At 38.1% G+C, this 12376-nt stretch overlaps 1 protein-coding gene across 2 annotated transcripts in view; it reads right to left on the reverse strand.

Annotated features, from left to right (window-relative positions):
• exoc1 (exocyst complex component 1) overlaps positions 1-12162 on the reverse strand; it is a 63484-nt gene extending 51322 nt beyond the window's left edge. For both annotated transcript variants that reach the window (XM_060824117.1, XM_060824108.1), the window contains exons 1-4: positions 12093-12162; positions 3697-3821; positions 2702-2832; positions 168-327 (exon numbers count right to left, since the gene is read on the reverse strand). In XM_060824117.1, the coding sequence (XP_060680100.1) occupies positions 168-327; positions 2702-2832; positions 3697-3820 (415 nt within the window). In that variant the 5' untranslated portion in view covers position 3821; positions 12093-12162. The remainder of the gene's footprint in view (positions 1-167; positions 328-2701; positions 2833-3696; positions 3822-12092) is intronic.
• Positions 12163-12376: the final 214 nt, after the last annotated feature.

Consider the following 12376-nt stretch of genomic DNA (forward strand, 5'->3'; position numbering starts at 1 on the left):
TCCATTTTGTTACAGAACCTGTAAGGAGACCTACAGTGTCCATACTGACGAGCAAATTATCACAACAATTCAACATAAGTAGAAAGTTTACTTTCAAACTTACTTTGCACTAAGTGAGACCAGCAATTTCCTTAAAAAAAACTGATCATCATCACATCAGGTCTTACCTTCCAATAATTGAGAGCTAACATTGACAAACTCAAGTTTCTTTCTCAGGTATCGCTGATTAAGCTTCCAAATACAGGAAATAAAAGCATTTTTCTCTGCTGTGCTGCTGGCAACCCACTTGTAAATTTTTTCGAAGTGCAAATCAAACTCTGGATTCTCCTGCAAACATGAATTATAGAAATCCATTTAGAGCACTGAAATTTTGTAAAGCAACAATTGTGATAAAGTAGCTGATAATGGTAAAATAGATGATAGTGATATGGCTGAGGTTGAGGTTATATTTCAAACTGCTCCATACAGTTTATCTTTATAATCAAATGAATAATTTTTGTATATAAAGCAGCATTTGAATTCCGGTACCTTGTTGACAGGTTCCTTTCTGTCAATGCTGTAAACAGACTCGGCATCCCATCAAAGCCCAAGTTCAAGCTTCCAACTCATACTCCTTTCATCACTGAAACAAACCAATTCTCCTGCCATAACTTTTTTTGTTTACTAAATTAGGCTAGAACTCTGTCCTTTCCAGACTTTAATACTTACGCTCTCCTCTCCATCCTTCGCCCTCTAAACTTCAACTCATCCAACTTTGATACATATGTTCTATACCAGATCAAATCCTGCTCTAATTTTCACTGGCCTCTGCTGAGGTGTTGGAGAGCCTGTCATCAAATTTAAAATTCTAATTCACATGTTTAAATTCATTGCTGGACTTTCCCAATTTCCACCTCTTACTCTGCTGCAAGCCTTTTCCTCAACTCCAGCCCTAATGCATTATTCCCGAGTCCCAGGTTCTCATTTATATTCATCCCACCAATGGGAGTTGTTCTTTCATCTGCCTTTGTCCCCAAGTGCTTGATCTGTGATCTTCCACCTATATTTTCTCTATCAAGACCATATCAAAATGCCTGCCTTTTGAGGAAAGTTTTGGTCACCCTTTCTCATATCTTTCTTGGTGTAATTTGTTATTTTGATTACATACGTGAAATACAATGGGATATGTTCCTATATTAAAGTTACTGTGTAAATGTATGTTGTTTATTGATAGCTATAAAGCTATCAATATCTATGAAATGTTAGAAGTGATAATCTTCATTGCCAAGTGCATCCCATGACATGGCTTGTTTAAAGCGTATTTAATTATTTAAAAGGAAGAAGTTCACCAGCTATATTTTTGGTCAAAATGAGGGATTCTCAGTGGCAATGAGAAGACATGGCATCCACAAGATCTAAATGCACAAACTTCTGTCCAGTTACCTTTGTGAGCTGAGGCACCAGTTGCACTGCAGGAAGGACAAAGTCAGTCCAATGGAAGTCATAATTGTGTTAAAGGAATTACATTATTTAGTTCAATTAACCGATATCAACACAAATTCTGGAGGGGAAATAAAAGGACAGAAGCAGTTCTGGACTCTCCTTCTTTGCAGCTGCTCACCTAACATCAGCTCCAAACTGTCAGCAAAACATTCCACAGGAAATCCAGCAGATTTCTGGTCCTGGATACGAGTTGTGAGGTTTGAGATGGGAAATTTCAGTATCAGTTGAATGTGGCTGTATTTTGTTAAATATAAAGATTTTCCCAGCAAGTGTGTATTTCCCAACTAGCATCCAGAATTAAGAAGTTTTGAAGATTTCCTGTGGAGCTGTTTAGCTTACTCACCCTCCCATTTTTGGGTACTGGTGCATCTTGCTGTGTGTGTAGATTGGTAGAGCTCTGTGGAACAGAGTGGTCAAAGATTAATATCTCCGACAAAGGTTGTTTTTCCATTTTAAATGAACTTACCATTTTGTTGAGAGGAGGAGAGGAGTTGAATAGGGGTAAGGAAATACATCTTGTTGAAAATGTGGTCACACATCTTTTCCTGCTTCAAATCATTTTTTCTCCATTAGAGTCTTATTTTGTATTTTCCTGGTCACTGCTAGTATAGGTAGAGTGGGGTGTTGGGCTATCAGCTTCCGTCTTAACAAAGCCAAGTTTTACAATTAATTAACAGGATATGTACTTATAGGATGCAATTTGGATTTTTGCCAATTTCTCTCCCCCCACTAGAAAGCCATATTCTATCAGATGCAACTGCAGACACTAAAGTTAGAGCAAATTGATATCAATGTGCTAACTTATTTGATCTGAGAGTGCTCAATTGACTTTCTAATTCAAACTTCAAATGAAAGAAGTGATATTATGAAACCTAAAATGATTTCTCAACGTTAGTGAAATATAAAAGAGTTGGGCAGGGGAGAGGGAATAAAAAGCTCAGAAGTTATCTTTTAGAAGTTATCCTTTCTAGTTTCTCGATAAAAAGCTGTAAAGCAAGAAATTAACCTTGAACATCAAGAATGGAAACAACAATGGGCCCAAAGGTTTCTCCAGCATAAAGATGCTGCAACATTTTAAAGTTGTTAGCATGACTGAACCACTAAACAAAATAGAGAACAAGAAAAAGATCATGGTTATTACCAATGTACGTTCTAACACTTGTACTAAAATGCTGAATAATTCTTAGTGTCCTCAGGCCTTTAACTACTTTACTCATACCTTGTTAGCATCTTTGGCATCAACGACAGCCAAATCTCGCAATGCCCATTCAGTTTGCCGTTTGTAGAAATCCCCCTTATCAGATTTCTTCACCTTTACAACATTTACCTGGACTGGTCGCTCGGTTGTTACTATAAATATCAAACATTAAGAAATCGACAAATCAGACATAGACAAAAACATAATTAAAGAGGGTGCAGTAGCAATCTAGAATACTAATACAGAACTAGTATTTAATAATTTATGAAGGTTGCACGCCGGGTATGAACTCCACCCTGCTGAGCTTTAAGCCACTCGAGTTTCTTTATCCTTAGTACCATCCATTTTTTGATGACAGCTGTGGAAAGCTTTGATTCACTCTTCTACACAAAAGGTATAATACACTTGCAAGATCTATTGTGCACAAAACAAAACACTTTCCATCTCAATCTTCTAATCAGGCTCATACTGCACACTCTATATGCTCAAGAGCATTCTAATTTTTGCTACCTGTACCCCATACACTGCACCCTATTCCCACTGATTGATCACATCTGAATTATACACAAAGCTACAACCGTCTTTTAGTTAAGTGGTGCATCAATTGCTCTCTTTGTTCTCCCCACTACCCTCCTCCCTTTGAGACTGCATTTCATTGGGAATAATCATTATCGAGTTTAAAACTACACATTTTAATGTTTGCTGAGAATAACTGGCTTTAATTGATCAATGTGGATGAATGCAGTTAGCTAAATACAAAGTAGCTCTAAAAGGTGGTAGAGTCAAGTTAGCATTCAAAGTCAGTTTCAACTGACTTCTCCGTGTGTGAATAACTGTGGAAATCTGTTTACTATATTCTGTCAATTTGAAGTCAAAATTAAAGGTGTATAGATTAACTGTAATAAAAGCAATCGCTCAGATTGCTTGAGAAAATTAAAGTGTTGCGCATCCCGAGACACACATGCCAACAAAACATCAATTAAAATTGTCCGATCGTATACAGTATCAAACTATACCTGTAGCACACAAAAAGCAGTTTTTCTTCTTTTTGCCTGCCTTGCAGACATTGACTATGCTGAGCAATCGTTCATCATGTGGAGTGAAAATATCTCTCTGTAAAGCATGCTTGATTGCTGTCATTCTGAACACCAAGATTAAAAAAAAGTTCCACTTAGTTTACTTATTAGTATAAGGTTAACAGAAACAAAAAATCCGTAGTCTTAAAAATTGCAGGGCACAAACAAATGGACTAGGCAAAAGGTGAGGACTGCAGATGCTGGAAACCAGAGTTTAGATTAGAGTGGTGCTGGAAAAGCACAGCAGGTCAGAAGCATCCGAGGAGCAGGAAAATCGACGTTTCGGGCAAAAGCCCTTCGTCAGCCGTTCTTGACGAAGGGCTTTTGCCCAAAATGTTGATTTTCCTGCTCCTCGGATGCTGCCTGACCTGCTGTGCTTTTCCAGCATCACTCTGACCTAAACACACACAAATGATTACTACTGCAGATTTGAATAATGAACATTCTTATCTTTGAAGCTTGGCTTCAGAAATTGGTTGGGCTGATTTGATTGCAAATCAATGGGATTAATTCTATAGTTCCAGACTCAGGATAAAGTTGGATGGTTAGACATAGGAAATATTAATCCAAGTTCATACTTTTGGAGTACAAAACTGATTTGTTTGAGGCAATGACAGATTGCTGAGGTGGAAAAGAAGAAACTTCAAACATATATGGTAATACATATATTCCCTAGAGTAAAAGGATACTAATTTTAATTGTAAAAATGAAGTATTTCCATTTCCAAAAACACAGTACACTTCATGACAAATGTAAAACTTCCACAGGACATGTTAAGGGAGGTCTACAAAAGAATAAAAACACCAGAGTGTTTCAGAATCTTGCCACAGAACAGATTCTTCACAATGATGAGTTGCCAATTTCAGTAGTGAGGCACTAATGAGAGACATTTTTTTCTGATTTGTTCACGGGATACAACTGTTATCGGTTAGGCCAGCATTTATCACCAATCCTTAATTGCTCAGTGGGCAGTTAGGAGTTAGACACATTGCTGTGGGTCTGGACTCACATGTAAGCCAACCTAGGTAAAGAGCCACGTGGGGTTCTCATCAGGACAGCACACAAATAATTACATGGATCGCCATCAGAATGGCATTTCACTGAATTCAAATGTTTCCCCAAAGTGGGATTTGAACCCATGTCCTCAGAACATTAGACTGGGGTTCTGGATTACTAATGTCGTGACAACAGCTACTAATGCAATGACAATACCACTATACCACCTCTAAATGAAGCAAAGTACTTATCGCTCAAAGGAGAGTTAATCTATAAGTATCAAGAGACAGTAACACCAGTTAAAACCAGACAGCTCAAAACAGATACTAAGAAACAAATCTCTGAGGAATAATGCATGAAGATCAAAATGGGTAAAACATAGTAAACAAAGACTTCAGCAAGTTATATTCCCACATTAATGACAGTTCCTAACTTGTTCTGCCTGCATTCATGAATAAGTAGATTTAGTGAAGAACAACAACAAAAAAGGAATTTTTCTACAGTCAGCAAAGTTACATTTTATGCACTCTGGATGTATAAACATGAGAAATCTTTGTAGGAACACTGAACAGGAGTAGGCTACTCAGCCCTTAACACTTTAATTACATCATGTTTGATCTGCATTTTAATTCCGTAAGGTGCTCCATATTCTTCAACTTTCCTCTCAAAAAAATCCACTTAATCCAACATTGAGTTTTTCATTTGACCTAGCTTCAATTTCTTGAAAGAGTTCCATGCTTCCACTACCCTTTCTTTGAAGATGTGATATCATCCCTGGACAGTTTAGCTCTAACTTTTATTGCTGCACCTCAATCTTGGCAAGAAACACAGCACTGAAAACAATTAAGTGTTTAAACATGATAAAGGACTTGTTCATTTTAAATGACTTTTTAAAGTAACTTAATCATGGTCCAGAAACCTTTCGCACACTCAGAATTTACTTTTACAACATGGAATATTCTTCCTACAGATTTTAACTATTTGACTTTTTTTATAAAACGTTTTGTCGCTTTTCTATCAATTCCACCTTCCTTTCCTTTTTTATTTTGCTTTTTGGATGATTTTAAATTGAAAAATGGTGAAAAAACATTTTGTCAAAGCTTCTGCATTCCACTCATCAGGACAATACATAAGAACACCAATAAACTGGAAACCAAAATTTATATTACATAAGTGGAGTGTGCTAACTATTTGACAAGAGGACTTTGGTAGAGTGCTGCCATGGAATGTGCAGCAATAAATGATTGTCTGCTACTACCAAGCATTGTTTGGATTTCAAGTAAGGCAGTTGACTCTGAATGGTCACAGTATTGCTCTGAGAAATGCACTGGACAATGGCCTTCTCCTGTTTTACTGAGTTAAAACAGGCACAACGTGCGTTTTATCTGCAAAGAAAAGGACCTTATGCGTTGACATGTAAGTTCCAGTACACAAGTGCACCATACTGTGAGCCCAACTCATAATCCTAAATTGTAGGACAGTTTCTCCAACTAGGAGAATTAAGTCAGTTCAGGGGAAGCAATCAACTTAAGTGTTTTCTAGTGCATGGAGCTCCCACTCCAGAAAAGTACGGATAGAAATTTTAAGGTTGATAGACCTGAAAAGGTTTAGAATTGAGAGAAATTCTGACAAAAGGAAACCATATTTCTGGATTACACAGGCACAGAATTATCAATCATAAAAACGGGCCACACATCCTAACCTATTCATGTCAGTCTTTCTTGGAGATGTATACCTGCACATTTATGGTGATACTGATGTCAACTATCTTTGCAGCTTCTCCAGTGTCTCTACAGGCTTTTTACAAAAATGGTAACAGAACTGCATCAGTGCCCCAACCATCGTCTAACCAAGATTTGATGCTTTAGCATAACTTCCCTGTTTTTCAACTCTATTCATCTGGAAATCAAACTTAGCGCTTGGACTACATTTTTCTATTATGACCATATGAACCTGTGGGGAAACTTTTAGTGCATTTGTACTCTTTGTTCCACCCTCCATTCCATTTAGAATTGCATTTCCCTGAAAATAATAGTTGAATTAACAATTCTCCCTATCAAAACATACTACCTCATATTTGTGTGTGTTGAACTTCACTTGCTAATTATTTGGTCATTCTGCAAGTTCCATGGCCTCGGACAATTTGTTCAAGTTTTCTCAGGATTAACTCCACCTCCTCCCAATTTAGTGTCTTACACGAACTCAAATTCCATTCTCGATTCCAAAGTCAAAATTGTTAATGTAAATTGAAGAGCAATAGCTCAGTACAGTTTCACATGGAATACCATTTTCTACCTGGTCATTCTGAATAACCCTCTATTCTCACACTCTGCCTTCTGTCCTGAAACCAGCCAACGATTCTTTCTGCCACTTGGTCCTGACTGCATATTGACTCAACTTACTCATTAGTCTATTCCAGCGTATTTTTGAAAATCCAGATAAAGTACATCTACTGCATTATCATTAGCTGACCTCTTCATTCTCTTTCTCACAAAGTGAAATAATTCAAGCAAGATTATTCATTTTTAAATTCACATTAACCAATTTATGAATCAAGTCTGAATCTAGATTGGTAGGTGAATGTAGGAAAGCAATTTTACATCAAGTTCATATTTTGTATCAAAAAACAGTTTACAAAACTATAAGGAACTTGCTGCCAACTATAATAGTTTATGCAACTTACATCAACTAATTTTATTCTCACAAACTCCTTTATTAGGAGATACAATCACATTATCTTTTGTATTTATAGTAACAAACTACGTACATGTGAGCAGAAGTTAAGCTTGAGACCAAGTTATTAGCCAAAAGAAGGGGATCAACTTATACACAAATAAAATTTGAGGAGTTAAAATCCACCATCTCCATCTTCTTACCACCTGTTGCAATGTTACATCAGATCACAGAATTGCCAGTCAGGGACTGTTCCTGTCAGCCACTCTCCCTAAAATTAGTGCAAAGGGAGCCAAAATGTACTTATTTTTATTATTCTACACAGACACAAGCAGCCTGAAGAGCCATTTTCATATCAGTTGGCTTACACTTAGGGCAAGTTTAACTTTAGCAGTAAGCAAGTAGGAAGAATTCAGTTTTTTAAAGGGTCGGGTGTCAACTTGCAAATAACATGGCCAAAAGTCAGGTTCAAACTTTACACAAAATTGATTGTTACTCAAATATATACAATGAGGTATTTGGATGCTCACAGAAACAGAATTGGAGATTAATAATCATCAACCCTCCAATAGCCACAACACAAAAAGGAAAACAAAGTTTCTGGAAGTCATGGTGTTTAACTTGGCCCAAGACCAGCATCAGTAAGCAAAAGTTTTCTTCCAATGTAACTGACACACACTTCTACATCTAAAAAGCCATCACCTGGACTGATGAGATTTGCAGCTAACCTGTTTCCATTGTTTATACACAAAACAGGAAGATTTTAAATAGGTAGTTACTATGCTTTTTATTACAATTTACATCACTATCTCAAATTTAAATTTAATAATTAATAAAGTAGCGATCTGATCTAGCATCAACAGAGTTTGTTGAAGAGCATTCATTCCAAACTTTGCTCACTCTGTAGAATGTGTTTCCTAATTTCACTCCAGAAATACCTGGATCTATTTTTCAAGTTGTGCTCCCTAGTCCTAGCCTTACCTAAATTAATTTCTCTCATTACAATACTATAAATATTTCTTTCATTAAGTGACTATATGTCCAAAGTATTCAACTGGCTGTGTGTACTTTGGAATAGCTGAAAATCACGATAGACACAATAAAAATTTTAGTCATTTTTTACTATTTAGAATTGTACTATGTGCAAAATTATGTATTTTTGTCTATCACAATCTCTGCACCTCTTATTTCTTAAAATGTGCAACACAGATGTGATAACACATAAATGCTAATCTTTCTTATGAAGAATTCAGTTCAGTATTAAATTACCCCATTAGAACAGTGCTCATTACAACAGTATTCACTATATTTTCCTTCCAAAAGTAGGTCCTGAACTTAGCTAGAGACTCCACACACAGTCTTTTGCAAGGAATACTTTTAAACTTTCCAGGCTCCGAGTTTGAACATTTCTTTCTTGGTAAGTTTAAAATGTCTCCCTCTCCCTTGCAGCCTCACTCTCACTGCTGCTCAGTGTTAATACAATGCTGGACACTCCTCCAATCATTCGCTGTTTCATGCATTTGCTGCAGATAGCCTCAACTACATCTACTTCGCGAGCATATCAGCAACATTAGAGAGAAACAGCTTACGAATGGAGGGTGTCATCAGACTCTGTCACTTCCACATTTAGGTTGAGGAGGCAAGTGGTTTCTCACTGGTTAATCCTGCGATTGAATTTTCACAGGCTTGTTAAAAACTTCACATTAAACTAATGACTCAGCTTCCTTTATTCTGTGCAAGCTTTTATTTAAAGCATTCAATTTAAACCTATAACAGTGTATTTCAGAATACGATTCAAACATTCTGCGTGTCAAACTTTTCCCAAAACTGGCCAAAAGAAAATCTATAGCTACAACTGGAACTCTGTTCCTCTACAACTGCGGTCTGGCCAATTGAGATTCCAGTATGTCCTTTCATTCAGATTTTTGACACCTGCATAACTTTATACTTTAAATCCTAGGTTGCTGTTGGAAGAGTTGCTGCAGTGCCACTTGTTGATAACACTGAGCATTGGTGGTGGAGGGGGTGAATGTTTAAAATGATGGGATTAAAGTGGAGAATAAAGTTAAAAACTCTGAACTAAAAGGCCCTCTTTAAATGTGCAAATTTCGAAGTAAGCAATCTTTGAGGAATACTTTGTAGTTTTTATAAATGACTTGGATGAGGAAGTTGAGGGGTGGGTTAGTAAATTTGCGAATGACACAAAGGTTAGAGGTGTCGTCGATAATATAGAGGGCTACTGCAGGCTGCAGCGTGACAGACAGGATGCAGAGCAAGGTTGAGAAATGGCAAATGGAGTTCAACCTGGATAAATGCGAAGTGATGCATTTTGTAAGGTCAAACTTGAATGCTGAACATAGCATTAAAGACAGGATTCTTGGCAGTGTGGAGGAACAAAGGGATCTGGTGTGCAAGTACATAGATCCCTCAAAGTTGCCACCCAAGTGGATAGGGCTGTTAAGAAAGCATATGGTGCTTTGGCTTTCATTAACAGGGGAATCGAGTTTAAGAGCTGCAAGGTTTTGCTACAGCTCTACACGTCCCTGGTGAGACCACACTTGGAATATTATGTCCAGTTCTGGCCGCCCTACTATAGGAAAGATAGAGGTTTTGGAAAGGGTGCAAAGTATGTTTACCAGGATGCTGCCTGGACTGGAGGGCTTGCCTTATGAAGAAAGGTTGAATAAGTTCAGACTTTTCTTTCTGGAGAGAAGGAGGAAGAGAGGAAGCCTGATCGAGGTGTACAAGATAATGAGTGGAATAGATAGTCAATAGCCAGAGACTTCCCCCCCAGGGCAGGATTGACTGGTACAAGGAGAGATAGTTTGAAGATACTAGGATGAATGTATAAAGGAGACGTCAGAGGTAGGTTCTTTACGCAGAGATGTGAATGCATGGATTGCGTTGCCAGCTGTGGTGGTGGAAACAGAGTTATTGGGGACGTTTAAGCGACTCCTGGGCATGCACATGGGTAGCAGTAAGTTGAGGGGTGCGGAGGTTAAGTTATTATATTTTACATTAGGATTAAACTTCAGCAGAACATCGTGGGCCAAAGGGCCTGTTTTGTGCTGTATATTTCTATGTTCTGAAGTGACTAAAAACTAGAATGTGACAGACGTTTCTAAGGTGCTTTAAAATGGTAAAATTAGATGTTGAACGGTGAAAATATAGGAGAGATTACCAAAAACATGACCACAGAAGTAGGTTTTAAGCAGCATGGGAAGAGATGGCCAGCCAGACAAACGTCAGATACTGAGCAGCAAGGGACTAGCGTTAAGAGGCAGAGTAAAGATAGGATGGAATGAGGCTGTGGAGGGATTTGAACTTAAGCTTTAGGAGACTAGAGGCTAATGGAGAACAGTAGGAAGTGGTATTATAGACAAAATACCACCCAATATCTGCAGAAGACCATTGGAACTTACTTGAAGAGCAGTTCGGGACATGAACTAAGGCAAAGTGAGCAGCAGGGAAAGTGAAGTCAGAACAGTGAGGTGCTTTGCTCTGGAGAAGGAAATAAGCCATCTGAATGATTGATTCTACATGGATTTTGACTAAGATCACACAGAGGCAAAAGATACAGAATTACTGTACTGGAGAAAAGTAAGTGGTTTTAACAGTATGAAGGCTATCCAATATACATGACCAGCAACAAATAGGTCAAACAACCCAAGAAGAAAGCAAAAGGAGGGTAACTATAATGTATATACATATATTTATATGAACCATGGAAATTCATGTAGATAGGAAAGAGGAAGGAATCAGGAATGGAGAAAATTTGAAGGAAACCATGTAGTAATGAGTTTGCAGAGTGCTTTGGAAAGGTTGCAGTGAAATCATACCATCACAGATATTAAAGGAAAGAACTGACAGTAGAGGAATTTGAAATCATCAACAGAATTAATTGCCATGGACAGGATGATAAGGGCAAGAATGGTGCACTGCAGCTATAATCACAAAAGCTGGTGTCGGTAACTTTGACAAGATAGACTGGGAATGAAGGAATTTGACCACAGCGATTGAAGCAGTAAATTACAATTTTGAAAAACACATGTTATCAATACAGTTATTACTTATTAAATACTGTATATAACAAGTTCAATTATATACCAAAAAAGATTTGGGATTTGGCCTTACTCATTGATATTGCCACATTAGAGAACCAGGATGAGTCTGGTTGTCTTCCTACACAGAAACTGCAATGAACTGAGATCTGTCAAACCAGTGAGTTCTGGAGAGATCCTTGTGCACTGATAATGATATTAGGTATTAGTCGGACAGGCCCCCCTCACAGTTTTTGTGGATTAAAAAAAAATTATGCTGATCCTCCTTTAGTTTAATTGGAAAACTGTTGATGTTTGTTCAGCGACACTGGGCGATTTACAAACGACTTCAATGGTTCATCAGGATAGATCCAATCAGTGAGTGCTACAGGAACTGGAAGTGGTCTCACTGTCACTTCTGCATTGACCAGATAGGAAGATACTAACAGATGGTTCCTACTTTATAATGCACCACATTTTTATCACAGTAAAACAATGACGCCCAAGTTTAAAGAGACACCTTTCAGTTAATATAACCCCCGATTACCGGACACTTTGAAACAGCTCTGGCTCGAACCTGATCATGCCCCCCTCCCCCCGCTCACTGCACCCACCCCCGGCCTTTACCTTAAAGCAGAAAGCAACGCCCCTCCAGCATCAACAGATCCTCAACAACAAACCTCCCAGAGCCGGAGCCGGAGCCGGAAGTGAGCCACCCTTACAGTCACATCCGGATATACCCTACCCTCCCTATGTGACAATTTGAAAGGCGCCCATCATTGAGACTGGCAAAGTGTTGCCTCTCCGCTCGATGTTGGCGTGATGTGTCGGCTCTAAATTCGCATTTCCAGCTGTTTTCCTCGGGCCGTCAGAGATTTTAACCCACTGTTATATGCAATCATTTAATGGAT

The sequence above is a fragment of the Hemiscyllium ocellatum genome, chromosome 1 (genome assembly GCF_020745735.1).
Source record: "Hemiscyllium ocellatum isolate sHemOce1 chromosome 1, sHemOce1.pat.X.cur, whole genome shotgun sequence".
NCBI classification, from domain to species: domain Eukaryota; kingdom Metazoa; phylum Chordata; class Chondrichthyes; order Orectolobiformes; family Hemiscylliidae; genus Hemiscyllium; species Hemiscyllium ocellatum.